Genomic DNA, 25168 nt, shown 5'->3' on the forward strand with positions numbered 1-25168 from the left:
TCAGGAACTAAGCTGCATTTCCTTGAGGATGGAAAGGGTCCTAGGAGCAGGCACCATGGACTGTGCTTCTCAAACTGCTCTGTAGATCTCTAAGATTCTGTGCAGAGAACTGGGTTCCCCATGCAAATCTTGGGCTCATCACCCCTACTCTCTCCTCTCAGCCAGGAGAGCCTGGCTTTCATCTGTTTTGCCTTTGGACTTCAACAGTGATGATGACTATGTGTATTTATTGAGCATACTGGTAGACAATGTCCCCATGTATCTCCTTGGGCCCTACTATTGTAGGGGACTTACCAGCCCAGTTTCCAACTGCCTGAGGGCTTTCTCTGGCAGCCAGAGCTGGTGAATGTGCCAGAGAATTCACTTCCCTGGGAGCAGGCTTCAACACTGACTGACCGGAGTTAGTTTATAAATACCTCAGCCTCCTCGTCCTTCTGGGGGTGACTCTGAGGTGGGTGTTCCTTACTGACCCCCAGATTTCCCCAGTGAGATTAAGTGTCCACTTTCTCACAGGGGAAACTGACTTGATAACTTACCCCTTACTGGCTTTCTTCCCCTGCCTGCTTCTTCCCTGCCCTTCCCTTCATCACTTACAGGTATTTCCTGGGATAAACTCCTAAATCCATGTCTCAGGTCTACTTCTGGGAAACCAGAGTTGAACATAGTGTCTGTTCATTACCAATCACTGTTCTAAAAGCTTTACAGATTGTAACCACTTTTAATTCTTCAACCATCCTATTAACAATTTTTAATTTTGAAATTGAAGCAAGGAAGAGCCGGGTGTCTTATCCAAATTCACAAAGCTAATATATGTTGATACCAGGATTCAAAGCATAGGGTTCCAGAGTGAAGAGACCTTGAAATTTGCTGATCTAGGTAGATACCACACCCATTCGAGAAGAATCACAGTTTTCTCCAGAAGTCTTTGGCCAAGCTCATTTTCTCTCATTAACTTCTGAATCTTTTCTTTGCTTTTAAATATTTTAAGTCTAGATGACCTTGGTCTCTAGTTTGAGGGTGATTCTGTGGGGGGCATTATAATTTTTTAAAATAGAAGTTTTTTAAAAAAAATACTTAAAAAATATTTTCTTAAATTTATTTTTAAATGAAGACTTTAAAAATTGCAGATTGACATGTGTTAGTTTCAGGTGTACATCAAAGTGATTCAGATATACATATATCTATTCGTTTTCAGATTCTTTTCTTTTATAGGTTATTATAGAATATTGAGTATAGTTCCCTGTGCATATAGTAGGTCCTTGTTGGTTATTTATTTTATATATATATTAGTGTGTATCTGTTAGTCCTAAATTCCTAATTTATCCCTCCCCATACTTTTTATTTTATTTCTTACAGACAGTAAGAGCAGGGCAGTACAACAGGGAGAAGCAGAGTGTATTGATATCTTGACTGAGTGGTGTTTATTATTTCTGCTGGTTTCCTTGTTCATGTCACTGGAGGAATAGGCCTTGGTTCTAGAAATTGTTCTTCCAAGGATGGTGGTACCAATAACAGAGATGTAGACATTGAGGGGAAAAAGAAGACAGCTGGTGTGGAAAAGGAGAGTTCATGGGGAGGGCTCTTACTTATGAGATGAATTCTGCTTTAGTCACGTTGTGTTTGAAGAAACGGTGATACACACAGTTGGAAACGTTCAGCATGAGGTTAAACAAGATGAGTTTGGGACTTGGAAGGACTGGTAATAAAGGTTTGGGCCTAGAAGTGGTGGTAGCTAAAGTTATACGAAAGGATAAGGCTTGGATTTTATAGAGGATGAAGGCGGGTCAAAGATGGAATATTGGAGAATGCCCATTCCTGATGAGGAAGAGAAGTCATCAAAGGAGGTGGAGACACAGGAGTGCCAGGGTAGTGCTGCTCAAGGATGGACCCTAAGGGTAAGGAAGGAACAGTGTTAGTGCCAAGAAATAGTAACTCGTCGACAGGGATAAATAATTCAATGGTCAAGGAGGAGAACAAGAACTAAAATTGAAATGCCATGCTTGGGATGTCTCTCTTAATCCTGGAAATCAGAGACTAAATTATTGAGGTAGAAACTAACACGAGGAAGGTTATGGAAAATGACTTTCACACAATCAATTTGGTCAGGTAATTTAGTAAGTCAATCCTCCGCTTTTATGAAGGCTATTCTGGAACCACCCAATCCCCAAACCACTTCAACATACTGTTTTAATGTATAAGTGTTTAAGTGAGGAATCTTTAAGATTGACCTCAATCTTTACTTTCTGGGTTTGTTTTGCTGTTGCTGGTTTTAAAGACTAGGAAATCATTCCTTTGGGAATAAGGACTCCAGTTAGCCACTAGAGAATTCCCAAACAGGTATTTTTTATTTCTAAAGAATTAGACCATAGTCAATTCACTTAACATCACAACTTAAGAGAAGGCAAAATAATTGTATTTGATGATTAGGAAGATACTCCAGGATCAGGCTGTACCTCTGGGACATTACCCTGAATTTCATTACAAAGAAAACTGGAAAATAAATACCAGACAAGGAGCCAGAAGGTCTGGGTGCAGCTCCAGCTTTCATCAGTTCAAGTCAACCTCAGAGAGGCTCCATTTTCCCAATTTGAGAATAAGGAGGTTGATTCTCAGACCAGAATTTGTCTCTAATGATGTTTGCATCTCCTTTGCAGCAAAGGAGGGTAGATGGGGGAGGGGAGAGAGAGGGAGGAAGATAGAAAGAAAGGAAGAAAGAAATTATGTAGTGAGTTGTTTATAAAGTCAAATTTATTTTTAATTCTAAGATTTGTCATTTCTACTGCTATGCTAAAATGTTCTTTCTTTTATAAAACAATGGTCTAGGCATTCAGTTCAGTTCAGTTCAGTTCAGTCACTCAGTCGTGTCTGACTCTGCGACCCCATGGACTGCAGCACACCAGGCTTCCCTGTCCATCACCAACTCCCAGAGTTTACTTAAACTCATGTCCATTGAGTTGGTGATGCCATCCAACCATCTCATCCTCTGTGGCCCCCTTCTCCTCCCACCTTCAATCTTTCCAAGAATCAGGGTCTTTTCAAATGAGTCAGCTGTTCGCATCAGGTGGCCAAAGTATTGCAGCTTCAGCTCTAGCATCAGTCCTTTCAGTGAATATTTAGGACTGAATTCCTTTAGAATGGACTATTTGGATCTCCTTGCTGTCCAAGGGACTCTCAAGAGTCTTCTGCAACACCACAGTTCAAAAGCATCAATTCTTCAGTGTTCAGCTTTCTTTATAGTCCAAGTCTCACATCCATACATGACTACTGGAAAAACCCTAGCATTGACTAGATGGACATTTGTTGGGAAAGTAATGTCTCTAGTTTTTAATAAGCTGGTGTTAGCAATTGGATTTTTTAATGTATTTACAAAGCAACAGGAAAAGCTGGCAACTTCATGGTACTGCTGACAATTTCCTCTAGATTTTTATTGGTCTATGGACTCAGTGGGCTAGAATGCTTATCTCCTCTTCAACTCTAGGTTGAATGAGGCAGATAGAGTTTAAAACCTCTGACTTTTATTTGGATCTCAGATGAGAGCAACAGGAGGCAACCAGGAGCACTGCCAGTCTCCAAACTCTTATCAGAGACTTGGAGCGATCTGCCACACTTGTCAGCAGCAGTGACATATTGAGAAGAAATTTCAAAAGCCGAGCTCGCGTCCCAGGACATTGCAGCTCTGAATGCCAATGGAAAATTGTGCATCCTTGTAGAGAGCAAGCAGATTTGCTTTGATAAATTCCTTAATCATTGTAAAGGAAATTTCACCAGCTCAAAGACACTGGAAATGAGATCTGCTCAGCACAGGCTGAAAAGACAAATTAACCCAGAAGTTGGTTATAGAAACATTACTTTAGAACCAGAATAAAAGTTATTTACTTCCATTATTACCTCCTGAAATGTGGGTCTTACCCTGGCACCTGAAATAAATGACACGAAACTCCATTTATCTCCTTCCCACTGTGTACCTGCCTATTTCAGCAGCAACTCTTAAAACCATAGCAGGTCAGAGCAAATTGTTGCTGGCAACAGTTTCAATAAATCTGTGCCACTGAACTGCAGGCAGGAAAAATTAAAATGCAGAAATTAGAAATCAAAGGCATTGAGTTGAGTGTAACTGAGACTTATCTGATTAAGTGTAGTTTCATAGATCTCAATCTCATAAAGCCCTAGGCAAAACCTGACGATGGAGGTGGACAGGGAAGATTCCACCTACCAGAGGAAGCCATGAATTTCAATATGCCATGGCAACAGAATACATTTCTCATTAAAGATGTGGACATAATACAGCTCGGAACAAAACTCCGTGGGAAACAAACACTGAAAAGCAGTGTCGGCATTCACCGTGAACTCACAACACGAGATCGGCCCAGAACGTTTTGCTTATTGGGGCAGGAAATTGGGTCCTGAAATCAGAGGCATTGTGTTTTTCTTGGTGGGTAGAGGCCTCATGACAAATCAAAAGAGAAAGGAACTTTAAGAGAGGCAGGCCTATATACATTGTTTTTAAGATATCCTTTTCCATTATGGTTTATTACAGGATGTAGAATACAGCTCCTTATATTGGCACAGTATTGTAAATCAACTATACTTCAATTTTTTAAAAGGCACACAAATAGATCTGAAGGGCAGGCATTGGAAACCAATACAAAGGAAGAGGAAGGGGATGGATCTGCAAGAGATCTCAGGATTTCCTACTGAGCACTTTTACTCTGCTAAGCATTTTCTAATCACTAGGTTATTTAATCCCTAAAGGAACCTTGAGAAGTGGGTCTTTTCATTCCCATTTTCCAGAAGATGAAATAGGTTCTGAGAGCTTAAATCACCTGCTCTGGGTCATAGAACTCAAACCCTCATCTGCTTAGTGTAAACTTTGTCCTGTGTGCTAGCCAGAGTAAAAGTTTAAGGTTAAATCGTGGTTTTCATGAAGGCAAATGTAAATGAGCAATGGTCCTATTGTTAATCTATTGCTTTAACAACTGTTCCAGCTGGAAATGCCCAGAAGCTCAGCTCAAAGGAGACAGGGGGTGCGAGGATCCACCTTTCAGCCTTCTGCTGATGTGCTCAGCTTGCCTCCAAATTCGTAGTTGTTTTGCTGATGTTTAGTTGCTAAGTAGTAGCCCACCAGGCTTTTCTGTCCATGGGATTTCCCAGGCAAGAATACTGGAGTAGGTTGCCATTGCCTTTTCCAGGGGTTCTTCCCAACTGAGGGATTGAACCCGTGTCTCTTTTATTGGCAGGCGGGTTTTGTTTGTTTGTTTGTTTGTTTTAAGCCACTGAGCTACCTGGGAAGCCTTCCATATCTGCTGAAATTCAGTTAACCTCCTCTCCTTGGCCCCCTCTTTGAGTGGTTCATTAAAGTGGCGATTTAACCTTATTATATAATCTTCTAATCTTAAGGTGTCAGAAAAAGAATAAAGACATTTTTCGTGTGTTAACTGCAGGAAGGTCTTCTTAACTATGGCATCTTGTCTATATTAAGCAGTTGTGATGTTTGTGACTTTTATAAAAGAGATAAAACAGCTATCAGTAGAAGAAGACAAATATTTCCCTGCATCTGTCCCCTTGCTAATGAAAAAAAAGGAATTCAAGTCAAGGCTTTTTGGTATGGCTTCCAATTCTTTGGACCAAAGGAATCTATCAACTGAGTAACTTATTGCATAAGATTTTGGAAACTAATGATAATCACTTAACATTAAATTAAAAAAAAAAGACATCTGTAAGTTGTCTTACATCATCATTCCAATCAGGGCCAAATCAAAAGCAGGTGTCCTTTTTAGGAATTATTTCTGTTCATGGGCTTAATTGGGGACAATCCCTTATTGCCCTCCCATAAGTAAAAGAGCTTCACAATTTAAATAGAGAAAAAGCACAGAAATGTGCTTTTTTTTCCTATTTGTTAATGAAAAAAATAAGGAAATCTTCAGTCAATGTATAAATAGTACTTACATATGTAGTGTTGGATCAAAAAAGGTGGCAGCTAGCAGAGGTCAGCCCCTCCTCTACAGTTATTCCATCATTGCCTTTGATACTTTCCCCAGGTGGAATCTGAGTCAATTCAGGCCAAAGTCATGAGCACAATTAACTGGAGAAATGTATTTTCAGTAGATGGATGACTCCTGTGGTTGGGAAGTGAGGTTGAAATGGATATTGAAGACAGATTCAATGTTGTGTAGAGTTTAATATATCTCTAATACGATGGGGAAGGCTATCTCTATCAAGTGTGGCCTCTTAGCTTCTGTGTCTCCAAGCATGGTAGGTCTTAGTCACAAGGCTTGGATCTGCCTTTCCTATGGATAAACCAGCAAAGATTTATGAGGCTCTTGGCCAGAGTAAAGGGGCCAAGGTCTTTGACCAGCAAATAAAGTGAGACTAACTGGCCCTCCTGGAATTGAATCCACAGCCCTGGCCTTATTAATACCACTTGAGCAATTGACCACCATGAGTAATAAAGCATAGCAAATAAGATACTGAATTATATGACTACAGCAATTTTTCATTAATATTCTAAAGCTATATCAATCTTTCTGGTAAAACACATATAAAAGGCCCAGTAATGTGAGAAAATCCTCAGGACCAATACTTCATTTGAGAATTTGCCAGAGGGAAAAATAAATACATGAATTTTATTTCAATAATCAGGCTTGATTTTTTCAAGCCTTTAAAATATGCATGTAAAAGGAACATATATAAATGTACATATATAAATACAAGGATAAAAATGTCCAGTTTGGCCCCATAGGCCTCAGAGTTGTTACAGTGTGCTTTCCAGCTGTTGGTGATATTGGCCGCTCAGCACCCCACCTCCAAAGTTGCTAGTTTCCAGGGCTGTCTTTGAACAACTTGAGCATCCCAATGGTATTTTATTGCTCTGTGGACACCTTCCTGAAAATTTAATAATGACAGAGAACTTCCAAGGATTTAAAAACCTGAGAGGCTTGGCTTTTTCCAATGAGACTATAGTAGATGCTGCTGCTGCTGCTAAGTCGCTTCAGTCGTGTCCGACTCTGTGCAACCCCATAGACGGCAGCCCACCAGGCTCCCCCGTCCCTGGGATTCTCCAAGCAGGAATGATGGAGTGGGTTGCCATTTCCTTCTCCAATGCATGAAAGTGAAAAGTGAAAGTGAAGTTGCTCAGTCGTGCCTGACTCTTAGCAACCCCATGGACTGCAGCCCACCAGGCTCCTCCATCCATGGGATTTTCCAGGCATACTGGAGTGGGTTGCCATTGCCTTCTCCACAGTAGATGCCAAGTCCTCTAAGAAACTGAGGTCCAAGTCCTCTAGCTTTCTATGAAGAGTAACTAATTTTCAGAGAGACAGTTTGAAATACAGGGTGTAGGAGCACAAGCCTGATATGTGGTGGTGTTGGGTGTTGGGGAAGGAGTATATCAAACTGATGGTTTCCACTTTGCTGCCCTAGAAGCAAGGCGGCACAGGATAAAAAGTATCAAAAAGTATTAGGCTTGGAGTCAGACAATCCATGTCTGAATGACAGCTCTGCCACTTACCAGATGTATAACTTAAGACAAGTAACAATCTTATTCTATCCCAGGCTTCATGGTAGGACTAACAAAGCCCAATATCTGAAATCTGTCATCTATCTATCTATTTTATCCATCCCAGTTTCTTTCAACTGTCTTTAAAAACAGGGGATTCAGCTGTCTTATTCAGTGTTATATCTGCAGACCTGGATTAAATAAATCCTAACGTGATGAGATAATGTTTTCACCTGATTAGAGCTTCATTATTGGTGAATTTGGGGGACATTTTAAAGATTGGAAGAGGATTTCACATAAGGACAAATGTTCTACCTTCCCCCAAATGTATGCTGAGCCCCAGAATCAATCCTAGACTGGATAATTAAACAGCTCACTTTTACACACACTGAAGGAATGTAAGGATCACCCAGAATCCATGGATACATTCACAGTGTTAGATCACTCATTACCACTTCCTTTTTCTCAGAGGTTATTTGACCAACAAAGCAAGTAGTGTCTTATCTCGCACATCTTGATTTCAGTAAAGTGTGTGAAAAGGCATTTGTAGTCTCATAAACAAGAAAAAATTAGGGATGCAAAATACTATGTTTATGTAGGTTCTTCACCTGTCAAATAGTCATAGATGAAAGTATGCAACATCACCCAAGAAGATATGGCAAATGTAGGCCATACTATAGATTAGTGATAATCAGCACTTTGAATGGTATAATCTAGATTTTAAAAATGTCTTAAGGGACCATAGATAGAAATAAATTATAATAGAAATATTTTTTAAAGCTGGTACTTAAGTATCAATACTTGGATATGAACAAAATGTTAAAGTCTTGACGTTAGTGGCTTATGTGGGAAAGGAAAAAAAAACTACAGAAATTCTAGTTAAATGTACACATAAAGTGTCATTGGTGCTGCTCCAAAGCCAATCCAATATTAGGCTTTGTGTACAGACTGTCCAAAGGAGGAGAGCACTCTGATTTGGGAGGAGGAAGACAAACTGGAATGCTTATAACAAGGCCATCAGAGACAACGGAGGCTTTGGAAACTATGCTATAGAGGATGGTGAGGGAAAGAGGAATCTTTAGTCAGGAGGTGGGAAAAGTGGATGAGGGTGAGCATGACAGGTGCCCTCCAATATGTAAAGGGCCAAGATGTGCCAATGGCTTGGTTTATTCCAGGCAGGCTTCAGAAGAGGAACAAGGGTCAAGGGGCAACCTCTGAAAGGAAGCAGTTTTGGTAAAATATAAAACAACAACAACACATCCTTAGCATCCCTGATGAGTAGAAAAAGTAGAACTGGAGCCCAGGAAAGAGGTCTTAAGGCAGAATCAAGAGAGAGGCTGTCCACAAGGAAGCTGTGAAATTGGTTGAGATTTCCAGTGTTCTGTGCCAACAGCAGCCCAGAATTGTCACCCATACCTCTTCCCGGTTTCTTTTCAACCTAGGTGTGCAGCTCTTGCTAGCGTGCCTTCTCATGAAAGCTTCTCTGGCCCTGGAATTTCTTGGCCAGCAGACAGAAGGGGACATCCCGAAACCTCAGCTTTAGCAATCTGACAGCCTCCCAACTCCAGAAAGTGACCTAAGGGGTGAGATGTCAGCAGTCCAAAGACAGAAGGGGTCCCACTGTTTCTCTTTTACAGAGTTCCCTGGGCTGGTACCCTAAAATGCAGAAGAAATTTAGGAGAGGAGGGTAGGCAGAGAGAAGCGGTTCATGCCACCTAACCTCTAAAGTGTGGATGGAATGGAGGAATCCCTGGAAGGTTTTTGAGGTGTAGAGAGATGGTACTCTGTCCACCTACAATGGATAATCAAGCAGTTTGGTAAAACATACTGACTGGGTTTTGCAGAGGAGAAGGGGTTCTCTTAAGGTGCAGAAAGGGCCATGCAAGCAAAGGCAAAGGCAAACTTTGTTATAAATGGACAGACTCTTTCATTGCACCGTTAGCTCTCTGCTGTTCAGAAGATCACAGGCACACCCCTCTCAGCCTTCCGCGGCTGGGGGTCCGAACGAGGCACTCAGGTTGGAGCAAAGCACTGGAGCCCAATACACACACACACACATGCACGGAGGGCCGAGTGGGCAAAGAGTGCACGAGGGCCGAGTGGGCAAAGAGAGAGGGTAGATGCCTAGTCTGGGCACGCTGGAGCTAAGCAATTGGCCTTTGTTTGCGAATCCGAGCAGGGTAGGGGCACTCTCTCGTCGCCGCGGGGCGCACGTCTCCGCGGAGCTGGCGGCGCGGCGCGGTGCGTTGCGGGGGAGGCCCCACTGCCCCCGCCCGGGTCGCAGCGCCGCCCCCGCCCGCTCTGTGCGCCAGGCGCTGCGCTCTCCACGGGCCCGGTGGCCGCCGCGCACTTGGCTGGGGCGAGAGGCGAGAGGGTAGGCGGGCTGCTTGGTTGGCGTTGGCGCTCTGCAGTGCAGTGGAGTGTTGCCCAGCTCCCTATATGGTCGGGGATTAGCTCGGTGCTGCTGAGGCAGAGCCAGGAGCCGGAGAAGGAGGAGGAGGAGAAGGAGGAGAAGGAGGAGGAGAAAGAGCGCAGCAGCTGCGGGCGCACGCCGAGCGGCTGCCGGGGGAAGCAGAGTCGCCGGAGGCTGGGGCACCGCCGACGCCTCGGGAGCCATGGCCGAAGGGGGAGAAGGAGGCGAAGACGAGATCCAGTTCCTGCGGACTGTGAGTCTCCGCGGCGGGGGCGAGGCGGCGGGCAGGTGGGGAGGAGCGCGGAACCGGGCGAGGAGGGGCTGCGCTGCGCCCAGGTGCCCGATGCGCGGTGCCCGATGCCCGGCGCGTTCTCCGCACCCGCGGGCTGCAGAGACGGACCGGCCACCCACCCGCGGGGCCGCAAGGGGGCTGCGTGGGAAGGGGCATCTCTTCCTGCCTGTCCCTTCTTCTCCTACCGCCACCCCCACCCCAGACCTCCACCTCCACCCACCTCTACTGCTCTCCCGGCAACTTGCTACTTGATCTGAAACCTTTGATGCCCAAACTTCCAGGCAGGGTTTGCCCATTCATGGTTCTGACCTGGAGGATCAGAAGTGGAAACTGTTGCCCCAGAGTCGACTCGCTCTTTCACCCCAATATTCCACCCCAGGCTCCTGTCGCCTCCTCCATGCACTGGGGAACCGCCAGAAAGAACCAGTGGGGCAGGGGCGAGCTTGGGATACGGAGAAGCCGGCGCCCGCGCTGCGTCCCGGACCTAGGATCGCTTGGAAGGGAATTCGCCCAGCACTGCCCCTCGCACTTTAAGCTCCGAACTGGCAGCTGCTGCTGGAGCGTTACTTGACTGCTGCGAGTGTAAGAACCGTGGTTTCTGCTGCCCGCTCTTCAGAGCCCCGCAGGACAGGGAAACCCCGGGCTGTGGCTCCGCGTCACTCGGGTCCCCTCCCTGGCACCGGGGGGCGCTGCTCCGCCCCAGATTTTAGGGCAAGTGGCGGGGATAGTGGTGGGGGTGGAGTTCCTTGTAATCACATCAACCTTGTCCCTTAGGAGTTAACATAAAGGTTTTCCAGGTGGATAACAGTCAGGAGGGGTGGGAGCACTCGGATGCGTCCCAGCTCTGACTTTCGCCAAGTGACCTTGAGCAAGTCGCATAATCCTTCCTTCCTAGCCTCAGTTTCCTCATAGGTAAAATAAAGAAAATTACACCAGTTTTTCAGGGTGATAAGGATTAAATGAGATAGTGAATGTCCTAATGTTTTGTAAACTGTACATTGCTCTGTATTAGAGCATTTTATTTGTTGCCTGGATCTCAGGAATTGGAATCCTTTCCAATTCTCTCCCTCTTTTCCTAAATGCCACCTTCAAACCTGGTTTCTGAAGATCCCAACTGAGCTCTTGTCCATCTTTTGCACCATTCCCCTCTCCTTGGAGTGTTCCCTACAAATCCCTTTAGTTTTACTTCCAAATATGGTTTCTCTTTTGGGGCTGGGACTTGGGTCTTGTTTGGGACCTACTACCCTTTGGTCCTGGAGAAGGAAATGGCAACCCATTCCAGTACCCTTGCCTGGGAAATCCCATGGACAGAGGAGCCTGGTAGGCTACAGTCCATGGGGTCGCAAAGAGTCGGACATGACTGAGTGACTTCACTTTTTTTCTTTCTTACCCTTTGATACTGCCTTCTGATACTATAGAATTATCCATCTCTTTATCCTGGCTCTGATCCACAGACCCAGACCTCAGTCACAGCTCTCACACTTCGAACAAGACAGCCTCATGTTTACCGCTCCTTAGAGCCCTCTTGCTGTGAATCTGCCTGCTCCTCCACACCAACAAAACCCTGTGAAATCCTTAGGCTTTCCTTCCAACAGGTGTTCTTGGTATTGGATGGTTGGCAGTTCAGGTGCTTCCTGCCTTTTGCCTTCCTCAGTCAGTCATTTCTTCTGCTTATTATTAATGATCCTGTAGCTATTGCTGCGGAGAAGGCAATGGCAACCCACTGCAGTGTTCTTGCCTGGAGAATCCCAGGGACAGAGGAGCCTGGTGGGCTGCCGTCTATGGGGTCGCACAGAGTCGGACACAACTGAAGTGACTTAGCAGCAGCAGCAGCAGCAGCAGCAGCAGCAGCAGGTATTGCTGATTGGAGAAATTCCATTCTGACAGATAGGCTCAGTCTGAATGGATAGATGGCCCAGAAGGTCAAGGTGAAGTCCTGATGGTTTTCTTGAGATCCGATCCTGTGTATTTCTTTTGGCTTCTGTGGCTGTCTTCCTTGACTTTTCCTCTCCATCAGGCAGTGTCTCTGTTTTTTTTTTTTTTTGGTACACCTGTAACCAAGGCTTACTGTACAACAATGCTTCTTAAACTGTTTGTGTCAATGGGTGTGCTGCGCCTAGATCAGAGCAGGTGGGCTCATTTTAAATTGGCAGGGGCCAATTCATGGCCCCCATGGGGTTCAAGGTCCCAAGGTAAGAACCTCGGAAGAAGTACTGCGTATCAGTTATGCCTTTGATCCAGACCTGCAAGTGACCAAGAGGCTAGTGACTCCAAATGTGGTATTGATCCCTTTCCTTCGAATAATCACCTTTAGATGTGTTCCTCAGTAACCCTGAGAAACAGCTTAACGTCCTCATCTTTAGCTTATTGGGGGCAGAATAGGTGATGAAACGGAGGCACAGGAAATCCAGTGCCCTGGCCATGGTTGTCCAGCAAGTTGCCCAGCTAATAATTGTCATTCCATAATGTTAAATTCCCACTAGAGCCTGGTATTGAGCATTACTCCAGAGGTTATTTATAATCTTAAGAATATACTGAGATGAGAACTGCCATTTTCTGAACCCTGACACTGTCTCCATATCCATGAATTAGGCAAAGTTATTTCTTCAAACCTAATCAACATGAGCTTTTGATACAAGATTTTGACTTTAACTTGCTGCTTTTAGGGCTATCAGGAATCATGGGGCTGTGCTGTCTGTGGAAATTTTTCACCTTTAACCAAGACTGGGTTAAAGAACATATTTCAAAGTTCCTCACCTATCTTTACCTTAGAGTTTCTTTCTTTTCCCAAAACAATATCTTTGAAAGCATTTGGACTGTGTGTTAGTCATGTTATGTCTTTTCACCTTAACATTGTCCTGAACCAGAAACTCCTGAACCAGAAGGCGATGAAATAGAATTCTATCTTTGCAACCACGAACTTCAAGGGTTGCCACTCCAAGAACAGAGGCTTTTAAACCTACTTAAAAAAAATAGATCATAGAATAGCAGTGTGTCAAGGACCCTTGTTGGTCACAGTGTCCTGTTTATCATGAGAATGACAAAAATGAAAGCAGCTAGAACTATGGGTGACCTGAAATGGGCCAGAATTACTGCAGTAATCCCTGGAGGTGTGTGGACTGGAGCTTCAGGCACTTGCTGCGTGGTGGTGTTCACCTTGGTTGCATCCTCTGATTAAAGCCCACCCTCTCCTAAGTTGGGGGCAGGTCCTACACAAGGGGTTTAAAAGCGTAAGCCTTTATTAACTAAAACCTCCTGTACCCCCAACTCGAAAATGGCTGTGTAAAGCTACCTGTTTCCTCCTGGCTTTCTGAAATCAGTGGCAGTCATCTAAGTCAATGTGAGCGAGTCAGCCACACGGACAGACCTAAGAATTTTCTTGAAGGCTACAATTTTCCCTCCCACTGCTGCTGGCAGCGGCATCATCCTCCCTTCCGATTGCTCTTGCTGACGTAGCCACTGTCACTGACGTGGCTCCGAAGCTGCTCAGAAGCAGATAAACCTGCCAGCGTCTGATCTGAAAGCAAGAAGTTACGGTGAGAAGAGTGACGGTTACCTTCTCTCCAGACGGTTGGTGGAGCGGCTGGCACCGCGTCAGGCTTTGAGAGTGCCAGAGAGAAGATGGTTTCTCCGCCTCCCCCCTCCCATTTTTTTCCCCTTGGACTGCAGCATCCTTGGAAAAAGAGAGAAAGAAAAACCTCCAGACCTCAGCTAGTTGTTTTTAAAATGCCATAGCCTTCTCTTTGCCAGCCCCATCTCCACAATAAAGTTAACTGAAACCGAACTCAGCATGAGAGAGACACTCATTTCTATTAGTTTCCATTAAAAATTGGTCAAGTAGATGCCTCATTTAGCCCTCCTCATAGAAAGTTGTCCTCCTTCATCTAAATTTGCAGCTCTCAAGTGACAGGAGAAGGCACTTGGGCTGAGAATTGAGACTGCTCCTGTGGTCTTGGGTTCCAGCCTCCAGGGAGGCTAGGACAAATCCCTGAATTTGAGCTGCGGCAACAATGTGAGCTCATGTCGGTCCAGAAAATGGAGTAGTCCCAGGTTGGGATGACAGTGAACTTGGCCTCCGTGGCATATAGATTCCTGCTTGGTTCTGCCCTCAGCTGAGTCTGTTTACATAACAGCGGCATGTTGCCAATGTCGTGCCTTTGATCACTTTTCTCATGGAGGCAGGGGGAGGAGGTGGACACCAGTGACTTTTTCAAGCACAGTGGCTTGGAACGACAGTGTGTGGTTGATGGAGGCAGTGCCAGGATGCAGACCCAGTGCCAGGCATATGTGGTTGGAAAGCAGGGCTGGGCTGTCCTGTAGAATCAGGTTTGACAGTTAAAATGGCAAAATGCAGAATGTCCCCCTACTCTGGATCTCCCAACGTCACTTCCCACCTTCTTGGTCTCTTTTCCTTTGACTTTGAGAAGCTGATCTTATTAAGGAGCTGTAGCAGAATAGCTGGACATCCAATATCCCTCCTTTCCAGGGAAATGGCCCAGGTGGACGTAAAAGAAAGCCAGGTCCTCCTCACAGAAATTGACTTGTGTTAGAAAGGTCACATCAGCACTGGGGATAGTGGCGTGGTGGTAGCTTCTACCTGGAGGCACTGATTGTCCTGACCAGGGTTGTCCTGAGGGATTGTGAGCTGCCGAGTTCCAGAGAATGAGGTGATGATAACTGTGAACTTGGAAATATTGGAACGCATTTTAGCCCAGTGTAGGAAGAGGGAGACCAAGAGCAGGTGGGCAGTTGACTAAGGTGTGTCTGATGTTGGCATAATTTTTTTTTATATGAATAGGATTGTTGAGCAGGATGAGGACACGTCAGTGAAATACGTTTTTAAAAACAATTCTTTATTTCCTTTCCAATACTGAATTAGAAGAAATACAAATATATTTCTGAGTTCCTTAGGGTCGATCTGAGGGGGAAGATGTTGAAAAAGAAAAGATGAGAGGAATTTATCTGGAGAGTGAAATACCCTAGTATATTATTTTTGAAGGATTTGTATTTAAATAGATTTTATTATGAGTATTTGTGTTTATTTGCCTCTCTTGCTTTTTTTGTGATCTGTTTTCACTGCTTCCTGGGAAGGATTATTCATTTCATCATTTGACTCTACCTTACAGATTAAAGAATGTTGAGTTTAGAAACAACTGGCCCCATCATTTTCTAATTGACCTGCATCTTCCTGCTTGATTCTCCCTCATCTCTTGTGTAGGCCCAGGAATGTCTTCAGAAACCAGCATTCTGGCTCATTTCCTACAATCCCACATCCATATAAACCCTTCTTTATTAGCTCTGTCTTTAAGCTACCCTTCTTACAATATTTATCCAGTAGAGGTGGAATGATGTGATAAAAAGAATTGAACTTGGAGGCAGGAATTCTTGTTTCTGGCTCTAGCTCAGTGTGACCTTGAATAAGTCCCTTAAGAAAATGAAGGTTTTCCTCCCTGTCTGGAGGTAGAACCTGCCTTAATTGCTTCACAGAAGAGTCACGAGTGGCAGTGGTCCTTCAACAGTACCTCAAAGGAGTGAAGAGGGTGTATTTCATTGGGTGTTATCACTATTTCTCTTGCATGAGGAAATCAACCCTGCTTGTGACTGGGTCTTGTTGAAAAGCACATTTCCCTTCATCTAACATGCTCTCTGCCACAGGGCTTCCCCTTCATCCCAGAGTTGTTATATGGGCTCCAGTGTTGGTCCACCTGCAGCATATCTGGGAAATTACTTGACTAAAACCACACCAGCTTCTCTCAAGCTATTTGACCGAAAGACTTGAGAAGGCAAGTTACTTGGTGCTAGAACCTTCAAAAGGTAGCCCCCCACCCCAGGATTCCAGCCACCAAACAGAACATTCAAAGTTATTTTTTGTCTTCCCAGAAAATTACCAAAGCTATGATTTCTCATTGGATTTCCTTATTGAATCCCTTTCGCACTGAATATCTTCCTTTCAAAGCTGTCCTTCTCATTGCTTTTATGAGCCCCTTCCCCCAGAGCATTGGGACCAGCTTTTCTCTAAAGCCAACCCTGCTTTTCCTCCTAGAGATTTTGCTGCTTCAGTCACGTCTGTTTGGAGAGTCAGGACCTTTGAAAAGTTCCTTTTTGGCTGCACCTGGAGGAAGCAGATGCTTTTATGGCAGGATCCCAGCCAATGCTGAGGCTGCAGGGCACCAAATCTCCCCAGGGAGCCACGTCGGGTCCTTGGGCTGGCATCCTCTCAGTCCTCTCTCTGTTTGAAAGCCAGTGGGGTATTTTAGGGACAAAGACATTTCCAGTCACTGCATCTTCCTTTGCTTCAGTGAGTTTTGCCGTAATAGCACCTCTTCAACTCAGAGAAAGGGAATGAAAAGTGCTGGCACCTTGGTCCTGATCCTGCCACGGGGATAGGCCTTGGGAGGTGCCAAGCTTGTTTTTTTCCTCCTCTGTCATTTCTGATTCCTGATTATTAGAAAACAAAGTTCAGATCGGCTCCGAGACCGATGATGCAGTGTTCAAAAATAAAAGAGCTGTGCTTCTTCTCCTCACATGCACTGCTTCCCTTGGCTAGCTCAGAGCACATTGCTGACTCCACAGGAATACTCAGGGCTACTGCCCTTTTAGGCTGGACACGGCCATACGAGTACAAGACACTGAGGCAGGAGGCCCTGATTTTCTCTTTGTTGGCTCTTTCTTCCTTTTCACCTTCCATCTCCCCAGGCAGTGAACTCCTCTCATTGGTTACAGGTCTTGCAGCCCCCATTCATAATTTTATTTATTTTTGGTTATGCTGGCTCTTAGTTGCTGCGGGGGCTCATCTCTAGTTGCAGTGCACAGCTTCTCATTGCTGTGACTTCTCTTGTTGCAGAGCACAGGCTCTAGGGTTCAGTAGTTGTGGTTCATGGGCTCTCAAGTGCAGGCTCCATAATTGTGGCACACAGGCCCGGTTGCTCCATGGCACATGAGATCTTCCCGGAGCAGGGATCCAACCTGTGTCTCCTGAACTGGCAGGCAGTTTCTGTACCACTGAGCCACCAGGAAAGCCCCCAGCCCCTGTTCAGGCTTGACTATTTGAAGAGGTCTTACTTTACTGGGTCCAGTGACCAAGAAGGACAACAAACATTATATCCTCAAATCAGATCACAAAGAGATTCAGAAATTTCACTCAACAGGAGCCATCCCCTCGGGGATGGCAGCTGCTTGCTGCTGCTTACTGTTCAGAGAGCAGAGGAGGCAGGAGAGAACTCTGGAGACAGAGCTGCTGCCCCTGTGCAGAACCTTAAACACCATCAACAGTTTTCTACTGAGTTTATGTGTGATTTTATGCCATAGGAAAAAACCCATGTGATGAGCAAGGCAGCATAGCTTTCAGGGAAGTGTAGGAATGCAAATCTGAGTTGGTGTCAGCCAGAAGGCTGTAGCCAGAAGGCTGTAGTTTTCCTTGGTCTGCCTTTGGGATAAGGCAATGACTCAAGAAATTCCCTCTATCAAAAGACAGAAATGCGAAATTGTTAGCTCAGTGGGTACCATCAGTGATTAGCATCATTAACAGCTGAGCAGAGCCAGTTTCTGAAGCACTAGGAGTTGGATTGCTGTCACCTGAGAACACCTGGGAGAACTCCTAAGTGGGGCAAGCCTAGGTGAGCACTTCACTGGTTCTTGGGGAACCCTGAGTAGGCAGAAGAAGCGTCAGGGCATAGAAGTCTGGCCTTTGGGGGTGGTGGCACAGAGACCCCCATCTTTATTTGCTTGTGACCTTTGATCAGAGGTGAGGAATCCTTGAGCTACATTGAAGAAAGTAACCAACCTCATTTCAGGCATTGGTAGGATCACTGTTTACAGCCAGGAGCAGTGCTACTTAATACTTTGTTTTAGATAATTCCGAATGAGAGACAACAGTTAGAAAAAGACAGGCTCTGATTATTATACAATGAGGTGACTCTCCAGCAAATTGAGCACTAAGGCAGTGCTTTCTTGAAGAAGGAAAGAGTTCAAGCCACAAAACTCCATTGTCATTTATCGTGTTTGGTGATGTGTTGCTCATTGTTATCCCAAGCAAATGCTCCAGAGTCCCTGAGACCAATCCAGGGACAATGAGAACAATCCTGCAGCAGAAAAAAATGCCAAGGAGAGCCACCTATCCTCCAGTAGAGCAAATAGGAAAGGCTCTTACTGGAAGGTACACACCAGTATAAGGCCTGGCATTTTACTCCCTGATAATTTCACAGTTGAGTTCTCTAATGGGTCTGAGCAGAGAGAGCTAGTCAGTGGGACTACAGGAAGAAATGGAAAGTTCTCCATCAATGGCACATAAATGTCTACAGTGTAAGAAGTATTGATTGACACTGCTGTACTCCACACCATGGACAAGATCCAGACTGTAAATAACACTGGGGCAGTAAGAGAGATCTGGTTGGCCACAGCTTCACATTGAACCAAAAGCTGAATCTAAGAGGTCATATTGAAAGAGAGCAAGCAGTCCTGGAGGACCGTGAGCCTTTCCTAAGCCCCATCATCTCTATCATACAGGACATGTGGCTGTTATTCTGAATGACTGCAGCGGTCCACCTCCAAGTCAGCCTCTCTTCTCTCCAGGCTGCCTGGCAAAGAGGAGTCTAAGAACAAACCATGGTGATGTCTTGAATAAATCTCGTTTCTTCACAAGAGGGGTTTTAAGATGAAAAATGTAACTGAGAACATTCCAGTCAAGTGGGTAAACTCGGAGTGAAAGCATTTGCTTTATTCTGGGGCATTCCATCACTGGATACCTATAGGATTGTCTGTCCTTCCCTGGGTTGTAGTTTATCCATTTCTGAAGATGTGGCCATAATGAGTGTATCTCAGGGATGCCTTGAAAATAGGAGTGAGGTGATCCTGAGTCTCCTCTAGGAGAATTAGATATGTGTATATGGAAGGAGTCACTTGAAATAAAAGATATTTAGTGGCCTCATTGCCTGAAAAGTTTTCTATTCACCTGAAGTGCTGACCGTAGATTATAAACTTGAGGAGCACAGAGGTCTCTAGTCAGTCTACTCCAAATCCCTAGGTACCAGTAGATTGGTGGACTCACTTTTAAACACTTTTGGGTCCAGGCAGGTAATGAAAATGGCAACCCACTCCAGTATTCTTGCCTGGAGAATTCAATGGGCAGAGGAGCCTGGTGGGCTACAGTCCATGGGATTGCAAAGAGTCGGGCACGACTGAGCGACTAACTCTTTCACTTTCAGGTAACAAAATGTGTGAATCTAGCTTTATTTGCAAAGAGAGGCAGGCCTGATCTACACATTCAAATAAAAATTTTAAACACTGCCAGCCAAGCAAAACATATCTGCAGCGGGATCCTGAGCTGTCTGCCAGTTAGTTTGCAGTCGTGGATGCACCTTTAGATTCTGAGTGAATGTGCTCCCTGGAATGCATGAATATTTTTATGAGTAGGATCAGGTTCACAATGCACATCAAGGTCCTTGGATGAAAATGTCAACATAAAAGACAATGTATCATCTGTCACAGTGTATAGGAGAGATTGGCAGGCACACAGATTAGTAGGCTTAATAAATGATAGACTTGATCCTCAAAATGAATGCAGATTGTTCTAGCCTTTAAATACCCTTTAAAATTGTCATATAGATACAGATACTGTGAAATATAAGGTAAGCAGGGTATTCATTCAACATTTATTGACCAGCCTGGCCCTGACAAGTGACTGGGAGTTGCATAGATGAGTAAGACATCTTAATGTACCACACCTCTAACAGCTGAAGGTCAAAAGGGGGCTCAGTCTGGTTTTGAGGTAACAAAGATATCAGTCACTTCAGATGTATTTATAACAATTTACCTTTCCCCTACTTCAGTGGTACAGAAATTTTCTTATTAAAATCTATGACCTTAAGGACGTTTCTTAACATCTGTACCTATTTCCACATGGGTTAAATGAGAGTAGTAATAGTGTGTGTCTCCAAGGGTTGATGTGAGGATTAAATGAGTTAATCCATGTAAGGTACTTGGAAGAGTGCCCGACGTATACTAAGTCCTCAATAAATATTAGCCATTAATATTGTCTCAACAATCAGTGGAAAACATTGACCTTAGTCACATTAGCTACTCCAAATGTCATTGCACATCCATTTTAGAATTGGAAAGTACAAAGGGACCATACCTTGGGATTATTCCGTGGTCTGGATTGCTGACATTCTGCTTAAGTATAATATGACCAGGCCTTGTGAATGGAAATGAGCCAGGGATGTACATGGCCCCAAGTGCAGACTGAAAGGTCAGTTCTCAGAGCATCTGCTTCACACAACCTCTTGATGCAAATGCTAACTGATTCATCCTCCAGCAATTTTTGATTATCTGTAAGAGTGGATGGACAAAGTGGTTTGCAAAATCCTAAACACAAGCAACTCATTGTCCTTGGTTTGGGGAGACTTTTCTCAACCTATGTCTTAAATATAGGAATTTGCTTTTCAGGGAATTCTCTGTATTTTCAGCAATGCAGTCATCCTACTGTAAAGATCAGCTATGCACCTTACCTGATCCCCTCTCATGTCTGCGGCTGCAAAGTCTGAACCTAACATAAACCTTGATACTTGCTTTAGGGCTATCTATCCTGAGGGGTCCTGATGCAGGCAGTAGCCCAAGCTTCTGATTTTTACCTCCCTCCTTCCCTACCAAACATTATTGCCATTATTTCTTCTTTGCTTTCTGTGGAATTAAGTTGGATAATGTTGGTTATTTAATCTTTATTAAAAAATTTCCCTCCCCTGGATGAGGGTAGATGTTTACCTAGTTAAGTCTGTCTGATCTTTGAGGTGTGGCAGGTATAATGGGAGTCTAGGCACATGGGCTGGCTGATGGCTTCTTGTTTTTGATTAGGTTTTAACCCTCAGTGGGCTCTTTATTTTCATTCATAAAGCTGGTTCCAACAACCGAAATAATTTGGCTCAGTAGATGAGAAATTATGTTTTAAAAAATTAAAGTGAGAATTCCTTCAACTAATAGAGAATGGGTGGACTTTTGATTTATTTGAAGAAAAGAGATTTTTGGGGGGTGGAGTTACTGAATCTGGGTGTTTTACTAGCAATTAATTTCACTTTTTTAGTTGTGAATAGAAAACTAAAGTCTATGGATGAGCTATTTCATTGAATCTAGCCTCAGGTTCCTAATCTATAGAATTATGACTATCATAATTAATTCATGGCAGAGGTCAGGATGAAATGACCACACCCTGAGATTCTCCAGAGCCATACCCTATTTCGTTATTATTAGTTGCCTGTTTCCTCCCAATACTTGATAATGTCTGGTGCTTGAGAATGTCCTCAGAGAGCATCTTTTGCAGAATATAAAATGCTGTCAAGATGTCACACGTGCACGTTAGAACCTGGGCAACAGTGAAGTCTGATTACATATATAGAGAGATGACTATTATAATCAAATACATTTTAGATCAAAGTTATTCTGACATATTTATTTTTGTACATAAATATTATTGTGGTGACATAATTAGGCATAATTTACACGATTCACATAAATGACTATAATTAGTATAAATTTTGCCTAGCAAGACCATTTTTAAAAATTGCATGTCTTAGCTCTCCTGTTATTAACAGTTCTCCTGTTGATGGTTTTTCTTGCACTACTACCATTTGCAGATCATCATTACCTTCATTAACATCAGTGTCAACACCATCATCATATATACTCTTTGATAAGAGAGTTTAAGAGCTCCAGGTAAAACAAACCTGAGTGTGAATTTTGGATTGATCATTTGCACAATATAAGATCCTGATAGTTTCCTCATCTCTCAAATGCGCATATTGATAACTTTTCAGGTAAGTGTTGAGATCATTGAGGGTGGTAACATTTGCACAGCTGTAATGAGCACAGTATCTCATGCTGTGCCTATGTCCTCCTCTGCTACAATATATATGATGTGATAGGATACAGATTCTCATGGTAGGTCCTCCCCCACAGTGGCTGGGGATTCCCTTTGCCAGGTCCCCAGCTCCCATGCCCAGCCTGTGCTTCTATGAGTCACCTGGGATCCTGAAGCAGCTGCTCTTCAATGATATGGGAACTGTTTAGAGGGTAGAAAATGTACTTAAAACTGTTTATTTACTACAATTTCTAACTCAATTAATTGGAAAAAAATCTAAATAGCTCTCCCACCTGCTCCCTAGAAGTCTTCGCCAACTGAAATTCTGTGGGTGTGCACATGTTCCTCCATGGTTTTCTGCACACATGAAGGTTGCAGTCCCAAATCGTGCTTTTAAAGAACAACAGGAACCTGGGCCTGACTCCTGGATGCTTATTGCTGCTGCTAAGTCACTTCAGTTGTGTCCGACTCTGTGTGACCCCATAGATGGCAGCCTGTCCCTGGGATTCTCCAGGCAAGAACACTGGAGTGGGTTGCCATTCCCTTCTCCCATGCATGAAAGTGAAAAGTGAAGTCACTCAGTCATGTCTGACTCTTCATGACCCCATGGACTGTAGCCTACCAGGCTCGTCCGTCCATGGGATTTTCCAGGCAAGAGTACCGGAGTGGGGTGCCATCGCCTTCTCCAGATGCTTATTAGGTGATGACAGATACATTTACTGATCCCCAGGCTCTGCTCTGGTCCCTGGTTGTGCTAAATGCATGTCACTCATGTTCACGTCCTGGCAGGGCCTCCAGAATACACATCGGAAGGCAGATAGATGTCTCACAGAGGACGAAGAGGCTCCGCATTTAAACTCTCGAAATCAAATGAAAATTAAAAGTAGGTTTATTGAGGTTTTAGAGTTAAAAAGATTTAGGGTTAACCTCTCTTTACCCCATAGGTTAAGTATGTCACTGGGGAAGAGAGGCCCCTTTGCCCGAGACTTCTCTCTCACTGTGTGACAAGGTCCATGAAATTCCTGATTTCAAGAAACTCCTTTAGCTTAAGGCATTGTCTCCATTGTTTGGGCTTCCCTGGTGGTTCAGTGGTAAAGAATCTGCATGCCAATGCAGATGATGTGGGTTCTATCCCTGAGTCAGGAAGATCCCCTGGGGAAGGAAATGGCAATCTGCTCCAGTATTCTTGAGTGGGAAATCCCACAGACAGAGGCGCCTAGTAGGCTACTTTCCATGGCGTCGCAAAAGAGTTGGACACAATTCAGCAACTAAACAACAACAAACATATCTTCTGAGGATAGGGGAGTGGCTTTAGATGTTGCTTTGCTTCCTCTTGGATTATCAGATTATCTAGAAATAAAATACTGATTTTGTAATACGGCATGTGGGGCTGAAAGAAAAAGAATGGTACCAGGGCACTAGCAGTTTCAGTTCCACAGTTGGTTACCCTGAATCTCCTAGGGGAATAAAGAGAAGGTATGTTTAAAAAAAGTAAATAGCACCTAAAGGGTAAGGATAAGGAGCAGAGAGGCCAAGCATCATTAACTTCATAATTTTCATCCCAATCTGATTTTGTAAATGTCAATATCTTAGATGGAACTCAGTGTTTGCACTTGAGTGACTTTTATGTTAACTGTCTTTTCTTACTGCTAATTTTTCTTCACCTTTCACACTTATCAGCATCTAGCATACTACTTAGAGAAGGCAATGGCAACCCACTCCAGTACTCTTGCCTGGAAAAATCCCATGGATGGAAGAGCCTGGTAGGCTGCAGCCCATGGGGTCGCTAAGAGTCGGGCACAAATGAGCAACTTCACTTTCACTTTTCACTTTCATGTAGTAGAGAAGGAAATGGCAACCCACTCCAGTATTCTTGCCTGGAAAATCCCAGGGACAGAGGAGCCTAGTGGGCTGCCATCTATGGGGTTGCACAGAGTTGGACACGACTGAAGCAACTTAGCAGCAGCAGCAGCAGCTGCAGCATACTACTTATTTTATTTATTTAATCTCCTACCACTCAAGAGTCAGAATTGTATCTTATTTTCTTTGTTATATTTTCAGTACCAAGGATGGTGCTTGGCACATAGTAGGTCTCCAAGAACAGTTGTTAAGCTAATGAACACATGCTCACATGCTGGTCTTCCAGCCCATGTCCCTACCTTACTGTGTTCTCACTGTCTGATTTCCCTGTTCTGTTCCCCTCTATGTGCCCTTATAGTTGGTGACACTGAAGTAAGTGAAATGTGGTTTACCATGAAGATAAAAATCCCAATCATATAATGGAATAATCCAGGCTTGCGGATATGAGGACTAATGTCTCACTTTCTGACCTTAATACTTACACGAATCAGCTTATAAAAAAATGGGAAATGAGAATGGCTCTGGCATCACATATATGTTTGCCTGCCTCTCAGAATTAAACACACATGGGACATTTCTAGGTCCTTATGGAAACAGAAAATGAATATGGGGCAATTCCATATGTATGGAACATATGTCTGCTCTACATATCATTGATACCAGTTTGATGACTACTGACATTTTTATACTTTTTGTGTTTCTAGATGTTTGCAAATTGATGCTTATTTGAGTAGCTGAAGGCTCTTTTGATGTTAGTCTACTTTGGGAAAGATTTTTATGTGCTTTCACAATCTTTAATCTGTACAAGATAGAAACCATTAACCCTTCTGTATGGCCCCTTTATTTCCATGAGGTTCTTGAGCACTAGCAACAGTAGATACCAGCATCCTCCACTGGCAGATGCATGTTCACTGCACATGCAGATTTGAAGTAAAACTTAGCCACCATTCATATCTACAGATGAAAGGAAGCTGTTTTACTAGTAGTTCAAGTTGTTGCTAATTCAAGATTTATTTTTGTTTGGCTTTGAAATGTCCTTTACTACACTGCTTTTTGCTCAGCTTGTTTCTACTTTTATGCTACCACTATTTCTATTTCCTCCAAGTACTAGCCCTCCTTTAGAACCTAGAGGTTCTACTAGACCCTTTGCTGAGATTTCTTCCTGTAGGGTCCTGAGTAAGACTCTGGTGAGGCTCCTGTTTCTTTCATGTGTGAGTCTAATGAGATGTTTCCCGGGGGGGGGGGGGGGGGGGGGGGGGG

General features: G+C 44.0%; 1 protein-coding gene and 1 long non-coding RNA gene across 3 annotated transcripts in view; one reads left to right on the forward strand and one right to left on the reverse strand.

Annotated features, from left to right (window-relative positions):
* Nucleotides 1–1398: 1398 nt before the first annotated feature.
* LOC120853266 lies at nucleotides 1399–9684 on the reverse strand. 2 transcript variants are annotated; one of them, XR_005718749.1, is made up of 4 exons: nucleotides 8912–9681; nucleotides 5947–6116; nucleotides 2506–2646; nucleotides 1399–1889 (listed from the first exon to the last, which is right to left on the reverse strand). It is a non-coding gene; the product is annotated as an uncharacterized LOC120853266 (long non-coding RNA). The 2 variants fall into 2 exon arrangements; XR_005718748.1 differs by lacking the exon at nucleotides 1399–1889 and having other exon boundaries at nucleotides 2327–2646; nucleotides 8912–9684.
* A 192-nt stretch (nucleotides 9685–9876) lies between these two features.
* Nucleotides 9877–25168, forward strand: part of RYR3 (ryanodine receptor 3) — a 573948-nt gene continuing 558656 nt past the window's right edge. The window contains exon 1 of the mRNA XM_040227012.1: nucleotides 9877–10161. Within this exon, the coding sequence (XP_040082946.1) occupies nucleotides 10111–10161 (51 nt within the window). The 5' untranslated portion in view covers nucleotides 9877–10110. The remainder of the gene's footprint in view (nucleotides 10162–25168) is intronic.

This window comes from Oryx dammah, unplaced genomic scaffold, assembly GCF_014754425.2.
Source record: "Oryx dammah isolate SB20612 unplaced genomic scaffold, SCBI_Odam_1.1 HiC_scaffold_26, whole genome shotgun sequence".
Classification (NCBI taxonomy): domain Eukaryota; kingdom Metazoa; phylum Chordata; class Mammalia; order Artiodactyla; family Bovidae; genus Oryx; species Oryx dammah.